Source organism: Pseudophryne corroboree, chromosome 1 (assembly GCF_028390025.1).
Source record: "Pseudophryne corroboree isolate aPseCor3 chromosome 1, aPseCor3.hap2, whole genome shotgun sequence".
NCBI classification, from domain to species: domain Eukaryota; kingdom Metazoa; phylum Chordata; class Amphibia; order Anura; family Myobatrachidae; genus Pseudophryne; species Pseudophryne corroboree.
Window position 1 is genome coordinate 256,508,870 of NC_086444.1, and position 17,247 is coordinate 256,526,116.

The 17,247-nt window shown below is 48.2% G+C and overlaps 1 protein-coding gene across 7 annotated transcripts in view; it reads left to right on the top strand.

The window, feature by feature from the left end:
• Positions 1-17,247, top strand: part of CSNK1G3 (casein kinase 1 gamma 3) — a 383,972-nt gene that overhangs the window by 185,687 nt on the left and 181,038 nt on the right. For 6 of the 7 annotated variants that reach the window (XM_063964224.1, XM_063964222.1, XM_063964227.1 and 3 more), the window contains one exon: positions 13,558-13,627. The exons of the other annotated variant lie outside the window; for it this stretch is intronic. In XM_063964224.1, the coding sequence (XP_063820294.1) occupies positions 13,558-13,627 (70 nt within the window). The remainder of the gene's footprint in view (positions 1-13,557; positions 13,628-17,247) is intronic. 7 annotated transcript variants of the gene reach the window in all.

Consider the following 17,247-nt stretch of genomic DNA (forward strand, 5'->3'; position numbering starts at 1 on the left):
AGGATCGCTCCCAGGCTCTCCCCTGCAGTTTCAAGACTACAAAGGGTAAAAAAGAGAGGGGGGGCACTAAATTTAGGCGCAGCAGTATATATATAAGCAGCTATAAGGGAAAATCACTCAGTTATAGTGTTCATCCCTGTGTTATATAGCGCTCTGGTGTGTGCTGGCATACTCTCTCTCTGTCTCCCCAAAGGGCTTTGTGGGGTCCTGTCCTCTGTCAGAGCATTCCCTGTGTGTGTGCGGTGTGTCGGTACGGCTGTGTTGACATGTTTGATGAGGAGGCTTATGTGGAGGCGGAGCAGATGCCGATAAATGTGATGTCACCCCCTGCGGGGTCGACACCTGAGTGGATGGTTATGTGGAAGGAATTACGCGACAGTGTCGACACCTTACATAAAAGGTTTGACGACATACCAAATATGGGACAGCCGGCTTCTCAGCCTGTGCCTGCCCAGGCGTCTCAAAAGCCATCAGGGGCTCTAAAACGCCCGCTACCTCAGATGGCAGACACAGATGTCGACACGGATACTGACTCCAGTGTCGACGACGATGAGACTAATGTAACTTCCAATAGGGCCACACGTTACATGATTGAGGCAATGAAAAATGTGTTGCACATTTCTGATGTTACCCCAGGAACCACAAAAAAGGGTATTATGTTTGGAGAGAAAAAACTACCAGTAGTTTTTCCTCCATCTGAGGAATTAAATGAAGTGTGTGAAGAAGCGTGGGCTTCCCCCGATAAGAAACTGGTAATTTCTAAAAGGTTACTAATGACGTACCCTTTCCCGCCAGGGTGGATAAAGCGCTCACACGCTTGTCAAAAAAGGTGGCACTACCGTCTCCGGATACGGCCGCCCTAAAGGAGCCTGCTGATAGGAAGCAGGAGGCTATCCTGAAGTCTGTATATACACACACAGGTATTCTACTGAGACCAGCTATTGCTTCAGCATAGATGTGCAGTGCTGCAGCTGCGTGGTCAGATTCCCTGTCGGAAAATATTGATACCCTAGACAGGGACACTATATTGCTAACCGTAGAGCATATTAAAGACGCAGTCTTATACATGAGAGATGCACAGAGGGATATTTGCCGGCTGGCATCTAAAATAAGTGCAATGTCCATTTCTGCCAGGAGAGGGTTATGGACTCGGCAGTGGACAGGTGATGCTGATTCTAAAAGGCACATGGAAGTTTTGCCTTATAAGGGTGAGGAGTTGTTCTCTCGGACCTCGTTTCCACAGCAACAGCTGGGAAGTCAGCATTTTTACCCCATGTTCCCTCACAGCCAAAGAAAGCACCGTATTATCAGGTACAGTCCTTTCGGCCCCATAAGGGCAAGCGGGTTAAAGGCGCGTCCTTTCTGCCCAGAGGCAGAGGTAGAGGGAAAAAGCTGCAGCATACAGCCAGTTCCCAGGAGCAAAAGTCCTCCCCCGCTTCCTCTAAGTCCACAGCATGACGCTGGGGCTCCACAGGCGGAGCCAGGCACGGTGGGGGCCCGTCTCAAAAACTTCAGCAATCAGTGGGCTCGCTCACGGGTGGATCCCTGGATCCTTCAAGTAGTATCTCAGGGGTACAAGCTGGAATTCGAGACGTCTCCCCCCCGCCGTTTCCTCAAATCTGCCTTGCCAACAACTCCCTCAGGCAGGGAGGCAGTACTAGAGGCAATTCACAAGCTGTATTCCCAGCAGGTGATAGTCAAGGTGCCCCTCCTTCAACAAGGACGGGGTTACTATTCCACAATGTTTGTGGTACCGAAACCGGACGGTTCGGTGAGACCCATTTTAAATTTGAAATCCTTGAACACATATATAAAAAAATTCAAGTTCAAGATGGAATCGCTCAGGGCGGTTATTGCAAGCCTGGACGAGGGGGATTACATGGTATCACTGGACATCAAGGATGCTTACCTGCATGTCCCCATTTACCATCCTCACCAGGAGTACCTTAGATTTGTGGTACAGGATTGTCATTACCAATTCCAGACGTTGCCGTTTGGTCTATCCACGGCACCGAGGGTATTTACCAAGGTAATGGCCGAAATGATGATACTCCTTCGAAAAAAGGGAGTTTTAATTATCCCGTACTTGGACGATCTCCTGATAAAGGCGAGGTCCAGGGAGCAGTTGTTGGTCGGGGTAGCACTATCTCGGGAGGTGCTACAACAGCACGGTTGGATTCTAAATATTCCAAAGTCACAGCTGGTCCCTACGACACGTCTACTGTTCCTGGGGATGGTTCTGGACACAGAACAGAAAAAAGTGTTTCTCCCGGAGGAGAAGGCCAAGGAGCTGTCATCTCTAGTCAGAGGCCTCCTAAAACCAAAACAGGTGTCGGTGCATCACTGCACGCGAGTCCTGGGAAAAATGGTAGCTTCCTACGAAGCAATTCCATTCGGCAGGTTCCATGCAAGAACTTTTCAGTGGGACCTGTTGGACAAGTGGTCCGGATCGCATCTTCAGATGCATCGGCTGATAACCCTGTCTCCAAGGACCAGGGTGTCTCTGCTGTGGTGGCTGCAAAGTGCTCATCTTCAAGAGGGCTGCAGATTCGGCATACAGGACTGGGTCCTGGTGACCACGGATGCCAGCCTTCGAGGCTGGGGGGCAGTCACACAGGGAAGAAACTTCCAAGGACTATGGTCAAGTCGGGAGACTTCCCTACACATAAATATTCTGGAACTGAGGGCCATTTTCAATGCCCTAAGTCAGGCAAAACCCCTGCTTCAAAACCAGCCGGTACTGATCCAGTCAGACAACATCACGGCAGTCGCCCATGTAAACCGACAGGGCGGCACAAGAAGCAGGACGGCGATGGCAGAAGCCACAAGGATTCTCCGATGGGCGGAAAATCACGTGTTAGCACTGTCAGCAGTGTTCATTCCGGGAGTGGACAACTGGGAAACAGACTTCCTCAGCAGGCACGACCTCCACCCGGGAGAGTGGGGACTTCATCCAGAAGTTTTCTAACTGATTGTAAACCGTTGGGAAAGGCCACAGGTGGACATGATGGCATCCCGCCTAAACAAAAAGCTAGAAAGATATTGCGCCAGGTCAAGAGACCCTCAGGCGATAGCTGTGGACGCTCTAGTGACAACGTGGGTGTACCGGTCGGTTTATGTGTTCCCTCCTCTTCCTCTCATACCCAAGGTACTGAGGATAATAAGGAGAAGAGGAGTAAGAACTATACTCATTGTTCCGGGTTGGCCAAGAAGAGCTTGGTACCCGGAACTTCAAGAAATGATCTCAGAGGACCCATGGCCTCTGCCGCTCAGACAGGACCTGCTGCAGCAGGGGCCCTGTCTGTTCCAAGACTTACCGCGGCTGCGTTTGACGGCATGGCGGTTGAACACCGGATCCTGAAGGAAAAGGGCATTCCGGAGGAAGTCATTCCTACGCTGATTAAAGCTAGGAAAGAAGTGACCGCAAACCATTATCACCGCATTTGGCAAAAATATGTTGCGTGGTGTGAGGCCAGGAAGGTCCCAACGGAGGAATTTCAGCTGGGCCGTTTTCTGCACTTCCTACAGTCAGGGTTGACTATGGTCCTAAAATTGGGTTCCATTAAGGTCCAGATTTCGGCTCTATCGATTTTCTTCCAGAGAGAACTGGCTTGACTACCTGAAGTTCAGACTTTTGTTAAGGGAGTGCAGCATATTCAGCCCCCTTTTGTGCCTCCAGTGGCACCTTGGGATCTCAACGTGGTGTTGGATTTCCTAAGTCACATTGGTTTAAGCCACTTAAAACCGTGGAATTAAAATATCTCACGTGGAAAGTGGTCATGCTGTTGGCCTTGGCTTCGGCCAGGCGTGTGTCAGAATTGGCGGCTTTGTCATGTAAAAGCCCTTATCTGATTTTCCATATGGATAGGGCAGATTTGAGGACTCGTCCCCAGTTTCTTCCTAAGGTGGTATCTGCCTTTCATTTGAACCAACCCATCGTGGTGCCTGCGGCTACTAAAGACTTGGAGGCTTCCAAGTTGTTGGACGTAGTCAGGGCCCTGAAAATTTATGTTTCCAGGACAGCTAGTGTCAGGAAAACTGACTCGTTGTTTATCCTGTATGCACCCAACAAGCTGGGTGCTCCTGCTTCAAAGCAGACTATTGCTCGCTAGATCTGTAGTACGATTCAGCATGCACATTCTGCGGCTGGACTGCCGCATCCTAAATCAGTGAAAGCCCATTGCACGAGGAAGGTGGGCTCTTCTTGGGCGGTTGCCCGAGGGGTCTCGGCTCTACAACTTTGCCGAGCAGCTACTTGGTCGGGGTCAAACACATTTGCTAAATTCTACAAGTTTGACACCCTGGCTGAGGAGGACCTAGAGTTTGCCCATTCGGTGCTGCAGAGTCATCCGCACTCTCCCGCCCGTTTGGGAGCTTTGGTATAATCCCCATGGTCCTTAATGAGTCCCAGCATCCACTTAGGACGTTAGAGAAAATAAGATTTTACTCACCGGTAAATCTATTTCTCGTAGTCCGTAGTGGATGCTGGGCGCCCATCCCAAGTGCGGATTGTCTGCAATACTTGTATATAGTTATTGTTTAACTAAAGGGTTATTGTTGAGCCATCTGTTGAGAGGCTCAGTTATTGTTCATACTGTTAACTGGGTATAGTATCACGAGCTATACGGTGTGATTGGTGTGGCTGGTATGAGTCTTACCCGGGATTCAAAATCCTTCCTTATTGTGTCAGCTCTTCCGGGCACAGTATCCTAACTGAGGTCTGGAGGAGGGTCATAGAGGGAGCAGCCAGTGCACACCAGGTAGTCCTAAAGCTTTCTTTAGTTGTGCCCAGTCTCCTGCGGAGCCGCTAATCCCCATGGTCCTTACGGAGTCCCAGCATCCACTACGGACTACGAGAAATAGATTTACCGGTGAGTAAAATCTTATTATTAATGGACCTCACTTTCTGCAAAGGGTCACTGTCGTGCTGAAATGAGAGGGCATTATCCCGAATAGTTGCCACAAAGGGGGTTATCCATTTAACCCCCGGTAAAACATCGGGTCTGAAAAACGTATGTTTCTCTATCGTCCTAGTGGATGCTGGGGTTCCTGAAAGGACCATGGGGAATAGCGGCTCCGCAGGAGACAGGGCACAAAAGTAAAGCTTTCCGATCAGGTGGTGTGCACTGGCTCCTCCCCCTATGACCCTCCTCCAAGCCAGTTAGATTTTTGTGCCCGGCCGAGAAGGGTGCAATCTAGGTGGCTCTCCTAAAGAGCTGCTTAGAAAAGTTTAGCTTAGGTTTTTTACTTTACAGTGAGTCCTGCTGGCAACAGGATCACTGCAACGAGGGACTTAGGGGAGAAGAAGTGAACTCACCTGCGTGCAGGATGGATTGGCTTCTTGGCTACTGGACATCAGCTCCAGAGGGACGATCACAGGTACAGCCTGGATGGTCACCGGAGCCTTGCCGCCGGCCCCCTTGCAGATGCTGAAGTAAGAAGAGGTCCAGAATCGGCGGCAGAAGACTCCTCAGTCTTCTAAAGGTAGCGCACAGCACTGCAGCTGTGCGCCATTTTCCTCTCAGCACACTTCACACGGCAGTCACTGAGGGTGCAGGGCGCTGGGAGGGGGGCGCCCTGGGAGGCAAATGAATACCTATTTTGGCTAAAAATACCTCACATATAGCCTCCGGGGGCTATATGGAGATATTTAACCCCTGCCAGAATCCGTTAAGAGCGGGAGACGAGGCCGCCGAAAAAGGGGCGGGGCCTATCTCCTCAGCACACAGCGCCATTTTCCCTCACAGAAAGACTGGAGGGAAGGCTCCCAGGCTCTCCCCTGCACTGCACTACAGAAACAGGGTTAAAACAGAGAGGGGGGGCACTAATTTGGCGTTAGAAATATATAAAAAATGCTATAAGGGAAAACACTTATATAAGGTTGTCCCTATATAATTATAGCGTTTTTGGTGTGTGCTGGCAAACTCTCCCTCTGTCTCTCCAAAGGGCTAGTGGGTCCTGTCCTCTATCAGAGCATTCCCTGTGTGTGTGCTGTGTGTCGGTACGTGTGTGTCGACATGTAGGAGGACGATGTTGGTGAGGAGGCGGAGCAATTGCCTGTAATGGTGATGTCACTCTCTAGGGAGTCGACACCGGAATGGATGGCTTATTTAGGGAATTACGTGATAATGTCAACACGCTGCAAGGTCGGTTGACGACATGAGACGGCCGACAAACAATTAGTACCGGTCCAAACGTCTCAAAAACACCGTCAGGGGTTTTTAAAACGCCCGTTTACTTTAGTCGGTCGACACAGACAGGGACACTGAATCCAGTGTCGACGGTGAATAAACAAACGTATTCCTTATTAGGGCCACACGTTAAAGGCAATGAAGGAGGTGTTACATATTTCTGATACTACAAGTACCACAAAAGAGGGTATTATGTGGGATGTGAAAAAACTACCATAGTTTTTCCTGAATCAGATAAATTAAATAAAGTGTGTGATGATGCGTGGGTTCCCCCCGATAGAAAATTATGGGCGGTATACCCTTTCCCGCCAGAAGTTAGGGCGCGTTGGGAAACACCCCTTAGGGTGGATAAGGCGCTCACACGCTTATCAAAACAAGTGGCGGTACCGTCTATAGATAGGGCCGTCCTCAAGGACCAGCTGACAGGAGGCTGGAAAATATCATAAAAAGTATATACACACATACTGGTGTTATACTGCGACCAGCGATCGCCTCAGCCTGGATGTGCAGAGCTGGGGTGGCTTGGTCGGATTCCCTGACTAAAAATATTGATACCCTTGACAGGGACAGTATTTTATTGACTATAGAGCATTTAAAGGATGCATTTCTATATATGCGAGATGCACAGAGAGATATTTGCACTCTGGCATCAAGAGTAAATGCGATGTCCATAACTGCCAGAAGATGTTATGGACACGACAGTGGTCAGGTGATGCAGATTCCAAACGGCACAAAGGTGTATTGCCGTATAAAGGAAGAGGAGTTATTTGGGGTCGGTCCATCGGATCTGGTGGCCACGGCAACTGCTGGAAAATCCACCGTTTTTACCCTAAGTCACATCTCTGCAGAAAAAGACACCGTCTTTTCAGCCTCAGTCCTTTCGTCCCTATAAGATCATATCTGCCCAGGGATAGAGGAAAGGGAAGAAGACTGCAGCAGGCAGCCCATTCCCAGGAACAGAAGCGTTCCACCGCTTCTGACAAGTTCTCAGCATGGCGCTGAGACCGTACAGGACCCCTGGATCCTACAAGTAGTATCCCAGGGGTACAGAGTGGAATGTCGAGACGTTTCCCCTTCGCAGGCTCCTGAAGTCTGCTTTACCAAGGTCTCCCTCCGACAAGGAGGCAGTATGGAAAAAAATTCACAAGCTGTATTCCCAGCAGGTGATAATTAAATTACCCCTCCTACTACAAGAAAAGGGGTATTATTCCACACTATATTGTGGTACTGAAGCCAGAAGGCTAGGTGAGACTTATTCTAAAAATTTTTTTGAACACTTACAAAGGTTCAAATCAAGATGGAGTCACTCAGAGCAGTGATAACGAACCAGGAAGAAGGGGACTATATAGTGTCCCGGGACATCAGGGATGCTTACCTCTATGTCCCAAATTTGCCCTTCTCACTAAGGGTACCTCAGGTTCGTGGTGCAGAACTGTCACTATCAGTTTCAGACGCTGCCGTTTGGATTGTCCACGGCACCCCGGGTCTTTACCAAGGTAATGGCCGAAATGATGATTCTTCTTCGAAGAAAAGGCGTCTTAATTATCCCTTACTTGGACGATCTCCTGATAAGGGCATAGTCCAGGGAACAGTTGGAGGTCGGAGTAGCACTATCTAGGATACTGCTACAACAGCACGGGTGGATTCTAAATATTCCAAAATCGCAGCTGATTCCGACGACACGTCTGCTGTGCCTAGGGATGATTCTGGACACAGTCCAGAAAAAGGTGTTTCTCCCGGAAGAGAAAGCCAGGGAGTTATCCGAGCTAGTCAGGAACCTCCTAAAAACAGTGCATCATTGCACAAGGGTCCTGGTAAAAATGGTGGCTTCCTACGAAGCAATTCCATTCGGCAGATTTCACGCAAGAACTTTTCAGTGGGATCTGCTGGACAAATGGTCCGGATCGCATCTTCAGATGCATCGGCGGATAACCCTATATCCAAGGACAAGGGTGTCTCTCCTGTGGTGGTTATAGAGTGCTCATCTTCTAGAGGGCCGCAGATTCGGCATTCAGGATTGGATGCTGGTGACCACGGAGCCCAGCCCGAGAGGCTGGGGAGCAGTCACACAAGGAAAAAATTTCCAGGGAGTGTGATCAAGTCTGGAGACTTTTCTCCACATAAATATACTGGAGCTAAGGGTAAATTTATAATGCTCTAAGCTTAGCAAGACCTCTGCTTCACGGTCAGCCGGTATTGATCCAGTGGGAAAAACATCACGGCAGTCGCCCACGTAAACAGACAGGGCGACACAAGAAGCAGGAGGGCAATGGCAAAAACTGCAAGGACTTTTCGCTGGGCGGAAAATCACGTGATAGCACTGTCAGCAGTGTTTCATCCCGGGAATGGAAACTGGGAAGCAGACTTCCTCAGCAGGCACGACCTCCACCCGGGAGAGTGGAAACTTCATCGGGAAGTTTTTTCCACATGATTGTAAACCGTTGGGAAATACCAAAGGTGGACATGATGGCGTCCCGTCTGAACAAAAAACGGGACAGGTATTGCGCCAGGTCAAGAGACCCTCAGGCAATAGCTGTGGACGTTCTGGTAACACCGTGGGTGTACCAGTCGGTGTATGTGTTCCCTCCTCTGCTTCTCATACCTAAGGTGCTGAGAATTATAAGACGTAGAGGAGTAAGAACTATACTCATGGCTCCGGATTGGCCAAGAAGGACTTGGTACCCGGAACTTCAAGAGATGCTTACAGAGGTCTTATGGCCTCTGCCGCTAAGAAGGGACTTGCTTCAGCAAGTACCATGTCTGTTCCAAGACTTACCGCAGCTGCGTTTTGTCGGCATGGCGGTGGAAAGCCGGATCCTAAGGGAAAAAGGCATTCCGGAAGAGGTCATTCCTACCCTGGTCAAAGCCAGAAAGGAGGTGACCGCACAACATTATCACCACATGTGGCGAAAATATGTTGCGTGGTGTGAGGCCAGGAAGGCCCCACAAAGAAATTTCAACTCGGTCGTTTCCTGCATTTCCTGCAAACAGGAGTGTCTATGGGCCTCAAATTGGGGTCCATTAAGGTTCAAATTTCGGCCCTGTCGATTTTCTTCCAGAAAAAATTGGCTTCAGTTCCTGAAGTCCAGAAGTTTGTCAAGGGAGTATTGCATATACAACCCCCTTTTGTGCCTCCAGTGGCACTGTGGGATCTCAACGTAGTTCTGGGATTCCTCAAATCACATTGGTTTAAAACCAGTCAAATCTGTGGATTTGAAGCATCCCACATGAAAAGTGACCATGCTCTTGGCCCTTGCCTGGACCAGGCGAGTGTCAAATTGGTGGTTTTTTCTCAAAAAAGCCCATATCTGTTTGTCCATTCGGACAGGGCAGAGCTGCGGACTCGTCCCCAGTTCTCTCCCTAAGGTGGTGTCAGTGTTTCACCTGAACCAGCTTATTGTGGTGCCTTGCACCTACTAGGGACTTGGAGGACTCCAAGTTGCTAGATGTTGTCAGGGCCCTGAAAATATGTTCCAGGACGGCTGGAGTCAGGAAAACTGACTTGCTGTTATCCTGTATGCACCCAACAAACTGGGTGCTCTTGCTTCTAAGCAGACTATTGCTAGTTGGATGTGTAATACAATTCAGCTTGCACATTCTGTGGCAGGCCTGCCACAGCCAAAATATGTAAATGCCCATTCCACAAGGAAGGTGGGCTCATCTTGGGCGGCTGCCCGAGGGGTCTCGGCTTTACAACTTTGCCGAGCAACTACTTGGTCAGGGGCAAACACGTTTGCTAAATTCTACAAATTTGATACCCTGGCTAAGGAGGACCTGGAGTTCTCTCATTCGGTGCTGCAGAGTCATCCGCACTCTCCCGCCCGTTTGGGAGCTTTGGTATAATCCCCATGGTCCTTTCAGGAACCCCAGCATCCACTAGGACGATAGAGAAAATAAGAATTTACTTACCGATAATTCTATTTCTCGGAGTCCGTAGTGGATGCTGGGCGCCCATCCCAAGTGCGGTTTATCTGCAATACTTGTACATAGTTACAAAAATCGGGTTATTATTGTGGTGAGCCATCTTTTCAGAGGCTCCGCTGTTATCATACTGTTAACTGGGTTTAGATCACAAGTTGTACGGTGTGATTGGTGTGGCTGGTATGAGTCTTACCCGGGATTCAAAATTCCTCCCTTATTGTGTACGCTCGTCCGGGCACAGTACCTAACTGGCTTGGAGGAGGGTCATAGGGGGAGGAGCCAGTGCACACCACCTGATCGGAAAGCTTTACTTTTGTGCCCTGTCTCCTGCGGAGCCGCTATTCCCCATGGTCCTTTCAGGAACCCCAGCATCCACTACGGACTCCGAGAAATAGAATTATCGGTAAGTAAATTCTTATTTTTTTGCGATTTTTCCCGATGTACAGGCTATCCTAAATTCAGTGAAACCTGTGTGTTTTCGGTAGAAACAGCCCCGGTTTCGAATGAAATCGGATTGTTTCCTGAGATTTGGAAACAAAATCCCAGATAAGTCGCATCTCATGCCGGCTTATCGGGGCTAATTATAAAGCCCCCGGCTGGACAATTAGCCCCGGTAAATTACCGGGGCTAATAGGATATCCCCAAAGCTGGAAGCACACAGTTATCTAGCATGCTATTGGGCCTGATTTCATGTTTGTAAGCAAAGCAAGAAAGCAAACAATTGGGCAAAAGCATGTTGCACTGCAGGTGGGGCAGATGTAGCATGTACAGAGAGATTTAGATTTGGGAGGGGTGAGTTCAAACTGAAATGCAGTGTAAATATAAAACTGTATGTGGTTTTCATGCAGAAGCAGCCAGTATTTACCCTACAAAGAAAGAATAAGTGTATCTGCTCACCTTGCATGGCAACATGTCTTGCTCTAGATGGGATGTGGTCAGGATGCTGGTAGTTGGGATGTCGGCGCTTAAAATCCCGGTACTGGAATCCTGACGTGGGTAGAATGCCGGCGCTGGCATGTCAACATCACTTGGAATGCTGCCGTCTGAATTCTGACTGCCAACATCGGACCGTAAGTATGCAGGTCACTCCTAGGTTTTGGTTGCAGGTGTGTGTGTTGGAGGGTGGAGGTAGGCTGTGGAGAAGGGAGGATTAGGGTAAGGCTGCGGGGAGTGGGGAGTTAGGTTTATGCACCACCGGGGAGAGTTAGGTTTAGGTGGTGGGGGTAGAGTATGCATCGGGATGCCACTGTCTGTCTTCGGACCGCCGGCATACCGTATTACACATATACCAGACACAGTTACTTGCTTTTTTTGCTTTACTTACAAACATGAATCAGGCCCAATTATATGCTGTTGTATTATGACTGTTTTCTGGAACAAAGGGGCTTAGGCCAAACCATGAAAAGCAGGCCCACACCTTTTATGCCTCCACCTCCACCAAACCTAGATTCATGTATGAGACTCCCAGATGGGGAAGCATGATTTATCACTCCAGCAAATGTGATTTTACTGCTTAATCTATTGGCAGCATGCTTTATTCCACTCCAGCTGATGTTGGCATTCTGTATGGTTACCTGAAGCTTGTGTGCAGCTGCTTAGCCATAGAAAGCAACTTCATGAAGAGCAATGAATACGTCTGCTTATGTTGTAACAAAGGATAGATGATATACAGTATACGCAGTGTGTGCTTTAGCATTCTGACATCCTGTTCTGTGAGCTTTTACACTTTAATTTTCTCAATAACAGCACTCGCATTTGACGAGGGGAGAATTCTGACAAATTGACTTGTTGGGGAGGGGGGGGGGGGGGAGATATAACATGTGCAGAGAGAGTTCTATTTGGGTGGGGTGTGTTAAAACTGAAATCTAAATTGCAGTGTAAATATAAAGCAGTCAATATTTACCCTGCACAGAAACCAAGTAACCCACCCAAATCTAACTCTCTCTGCACATGTTGTATCTCTCTCCCCTGCAGTGCACATGGTATTGCACATCTGCTAACAAAGCTGCTGCTACGATCGGGTCTGAATTAGGCCCACAGGGTGAGATTCAATTATTTGCGCTGCTGGCAGCCAGTAGATGCCATCCAACGGAGCATTTCAGTTGTTTCCCCAGGCCCGATTAGCTGCTGGCGCCTGCATTCCCTGTCAGACAGGAATTGAATCTCGCCACTAGCCTTATATAACACTGACAGGGTGTGATTTGCTATTCATAGCTTGGATAGTTATAATGAATCCTGGATTCTGGATACTGCTGCTGTAACGGTTTTGCAAAGTTAGATGTGTAGCAGCAGTTTATATTGTATATAAGAAAGTGAACTCTCAAGCACACTGGTAACTTCTAAGTGGCTTGAGAGAGATAAGTGCTGGACTCTAAACCTCATTTTTAATTTCCCCAATTATTAACTCCTAAGGGATTCTTATGTATAATTTAAGATTCCTATCTTGATGAACTTCTTTAAAAGGCCTTAGGACATCCAAGAAGAGATCATCAACAGAGGGGAAATGGTTTGAGGTAGATGTGTAAATTTGGGGATCATAGGTGCATGGTTGCACATTGCCCAAAACAATTGAGTTTTCCCATCTAAAAATCTCCTCTAAACAGGATTGTTTAGACGCCCAAACAATTGTCACTATTCATTTGTTGTTTGGGCACCCATGCATGCCGCGCCCAAACAGACGGGGATTAGCCGTGTAAAACAGTTAGGGTTAGGCTGCGGGGATAGCGAAGGTTAGATTTAGGCTGCAGGAATGGGGCGTTTAGGTTAATGCGCCATCACGGAGGGTTAGGTCTAGGCTGGGGAGGGGGGCATTAGTTTGAGGCTGCGGAGAGGGTTAAGGGAACATTTGGGGAAGGTAAGTATACCAGCCTTCCCCTGTTGGGATTCTGATCTGCAGCATACCACGGTCGGTGTTCTGACTGCCGTCATTCTCTACTGAACCCTGTATGTGAACTACACCAAAAGTGAAGCATTTATCAGGTTTGACTGTTGCATCATATGCGAACAGAACAGACCAGACCACACATACTCTTCCAGCAAATTACATTGCTGATGTGTAGGAGATCCATTAAGCTCATGATAAACTAAAAAAAAAAAAAAAATATGCACTGTGGATAAAACATGGCTTATATTATGTGTGAATGAGCACTGAGACTGCCACATCCTGTACACAAGATCCCCCTTCCCGCCTGCTGCCCTGGGCTTTTATATGGTCTTGGAACTAATTGATTATTTATGATGTAATTGCCTTTAATAGACCTGCAGCAGACAAGTAAGTTCCACTAACTTTGTCTTTGAAATATTATAGTATTGAGAATTAATAGTGAAGTGTGTTTATGGCCAAATATAAAGGAGTTTCTTGTTCAGTCACATAATGGAAGTAGTCATTCAGTCTGCTTTTATACCTCTATATTCTTAAATAACATGTTCATGTATTCTTTAACAGGAACCTATGAAATCCAGGGCACCGCAGCTGCATTTGGAATACAGATTCTACAAGCAGTTAGGCTCTGTCGGTAGGTTTTCCAGTTCCTATTTTATAGTTCTATATTGTCTCTAGCTCTGCATACAGTACATGTGCCTCTTAATGCTGTAGCTTTGTCACAAGAGAATATGCTTTACGTATTGTTTTGTTAGTGAAGCGGATTGTGTTCACCTTCTAAACGCTACGTCAGTATGTTTGCCAGTAATAAAAGCTTTAAGTGCGTACAAAATGTGTTCTTTTTCCTTGAAGTATATTGTGCCGAGCTGTGAATAGGAGTGTTACTGTACATTCAGTGCTCTCATGCTTCACACTGAATGATAAACAATGCTTTCCTATGAGTCGGCTGCACAATGCAGTGCCATATTAGTTATCTTTTTTTTCTTTTTTTGTAAGTAATTATTAGTTTTCTCTAACGTCCTAGTGGATGCTGGGGACTCCGTCAGGACCATGGGGAATAGCGGCTCCGCAGGAGACAGGGCACAAAAGCAAGCTTTTAGGATCACATGGTGTGTACTGGCTCCTCCCCCTATGACCCTCCTCCAAGCCTCAGTTAGGTTTTTGTGCCCGGCCGAGAAGGGTGCAATCTAGGTGGCTCTCTTAAAGAGTTACTTAGAAAAAGTTTTTAGGTTCTTTATTTTCAGTGAGTCCTGCTGGCAACAGGCTCACTGCATCGAGGGACTTAGGGGAGAGATTTTCAACTCACCTGCGTGCAGGATGGATTGGATTCTTAGGCTACTGGACATAGCTCCAGAGGGAGTCGGAACACAGGGCTCGCCCTGGGGTTCGTCCCGGAGCCGCGCCGCCGACCCCCCTTGCAGACGCTGAAGATGAAGAGGTCCGGAACCAGGCGGCAGAAGACTCTCAGTCTTCATCAGGTAGCGCACAGCACTGCAGCTGTGCGCCATTGTTGTCAGCACACTTCACACAGCGGTCACGGAGGGTGCAGGGCGCTGGGGGGGGGCGCCCTGGGCAGCAATGTATAATACCTGTATGGCGAAAAATACATCACATATAGCCCTTGAGGCTATATGGATGTATTTAACCCCTGCCAGATATCTAAAACTCCGGAGAAGAAGCCCGCCGAAAAGGGGGCGGGGCCTATTCTCCTCCGCACACAGCGCCATTTTCCCTCACAGAAAGGCTGGTGGGAAGGCTCCCATGCTCTCCCCTGCACTGCACTACAGAAACAGGGTTAAAACAGAGAGGGGGGGCACTGATTTGGCGATATGTATATATATTAAAATGCTATAAGGGAGGAACACTTATATAAAGGTTGTCCCTGGATAATTATAGCGTTTTGGTGTGTGCTGGCAAACTCTCCCTCTGTCTCCCCAAAGGGCTAGTGGGTCCTGTCCTCTATCAGAGCATTCCCTATGTGTGTGCTGTATGTCGGTACGTGTGTGTCGACATGTATGAGGAAAATATTGGTGAGGAGGCGGAGCAAATTGCCTGTAATGGTGATGTCACTCTCTAGGGAGTCGACACCGGAATGGATGGCTTATTTATGGAAATTACGTGACAATGTCAACACGCTGCAAGCCGGTTGACGACATGAGAGGGCCGGCGAACAAATTAGTATCTGTCCAGGCGTCTCAAACACCGTCAGGGGCTGTAAAATGCCCATTTACCTCAGTCGGTCGACACAGACCCAGACACGGACACTGATTTCAGTGTCGACGGTGAAGAAACAAACGTATTTTCTTTTAGGGCAATGAAGGAGGTGTTACATATTTCTGATACTCCAAGTACCACAAAAAAGGGTATTATGTGTGAGGTGAAAAAACTACCTGTAGTTTTCCTGAATCAGATAAATTAAATGAAGTGTGTGATGATGCGTGGGTTTCCCCCGATAGAAAATTATTGGCGGTGTACCTTTTCCCGCCAGAAGTTAAGGCGCAGTGGGAAACACCCCTCAGGGTGGATAAGGCGCTCACACGCTTATCAGAACAAGTGGCGGTACCATCTACGGATAGGGCCGTACTTAAGGAGCCAGCTGATAGGAGGCTGAAAAATATCCTAAAAAGTATACACACACATGCTGGTGTTATACTGCGACCAGCGATCGCCTCAGCCTGGATGTGCAGAGCTGAGGTGGCTTGGTCGGATTCCCTGACTAAAAATATTGATACCTTTGACAGGGACAGTATTTTATTGACTATAGAGCATTTAAAGGATGCATTTCTATATATGCGAGATGCGCAGAGGGATATTTGCACTCTGGCATCAAGAGTAAATGCGATGTCCATATCTGCAAGAAGATGTTTATGGACACGACAGTGGTCAGGTGATGCAGATTCCAAACGGCACAAAGATGTATTGCCGTATAAAGGGGAGGAGTTATTTGGGGTCGGTCCATGGGACCTGGTGGCCAGGGCAACTGCTGGAAAATCCACCGTTTTTTACCCTAAGTCACATCTCTGCAGAAAAAGACACCGTCTTTTCAGCCTCAGTCCTTTCGTCCCTATAAGAGTCATATCTGCCCAGGGATAGAGGAAAGGGAAGAAGACTGCAGCAGGCAGCCCATTCCCAGGAACAGAAGCCCTCCACCGCTTCTACCAAGTTCTCAGCATGACGCTGGGACCGTACAGGACCCCTGGATCCTACAAGTAGTATCCAAGGGGTACAGATTGGAATGTCGAGAGGTTTCCCCCCTCGCAGGTTCCTGTAGTCTGCTGTACCAATGTCTCCCTCCGACAGGGAGGCAGTATTGAAAACAATTCACAAGCTGTATTCCCAGCAGGTGATAATAAATTTACCCCTCCGACAACAAGGAAAGGGGTATTACTCCACACTATATGGTGGTACTGAAGGCTAGGTGAGACCTATTCTAAATCTGAAAAATTTGAACACTTACAAGGGTTCAAATCCAGATGGAGTCACTCAGAGCAGTGATAGCAAAGAACAAGGGGACTATATGGTGTCCCGGGACATCAGGGATGCTTACCTCCATGTCCCAAAATTTGCCTTTTCTCACCAAGGGTACCTCAGGTTCGTGGTACAGAACTGTCACTATCAGTTTCAAGACGATGCCGTTGGATTGTCCAAGGCACCCCGGGTCCTTACCAAGGTAATGACCGAAAGGAGGATTCGTCTTCAAAGAAAATGGACGACCTCCTGATAAGAACAAGGTCCAGAGAACAGTTGGAGGTCGGAGTAGCACTATCTCAAGTAGTTCTACGACAGCACGGGTGGATTCTAAATATTCCAAAACCGCAGTTGTTCCGACGACACGTCTGCTGGTCCTAGGGATGATTCTGGACACAGTCCAGAAAAAGGTGTTTCTCCCAGAGGAGAAAGCCAGGGAGTTATCCGAGCTAATCGGGATCCTCCTAAAACCAGGAAAAGTGTCAGTGCATCATTGCACAAGAGTCCTGGTAAAAATGGTGGCTTATTACGAAGCGCTTCCATTCGGCAGATTTCACGCAAGAACTCTTCAGTGGGATCTGCTGGACAAATGGTCCGGATCGCATCTTCAGATGCATCAGCGGATAACCCTATATCCAAGGACAAGGGCGTCTCTCCTGTGGTGATTACAGAGTGCTCATCTTCTAGAGGGCCGCAGATTCGGCATTCAGGATTGGATGCTCGTGACCACGGAGGCCAGCCTGAGAGGCTGGGGAGCAGTCACACAAGGAGTGTGATCAAGTCTGG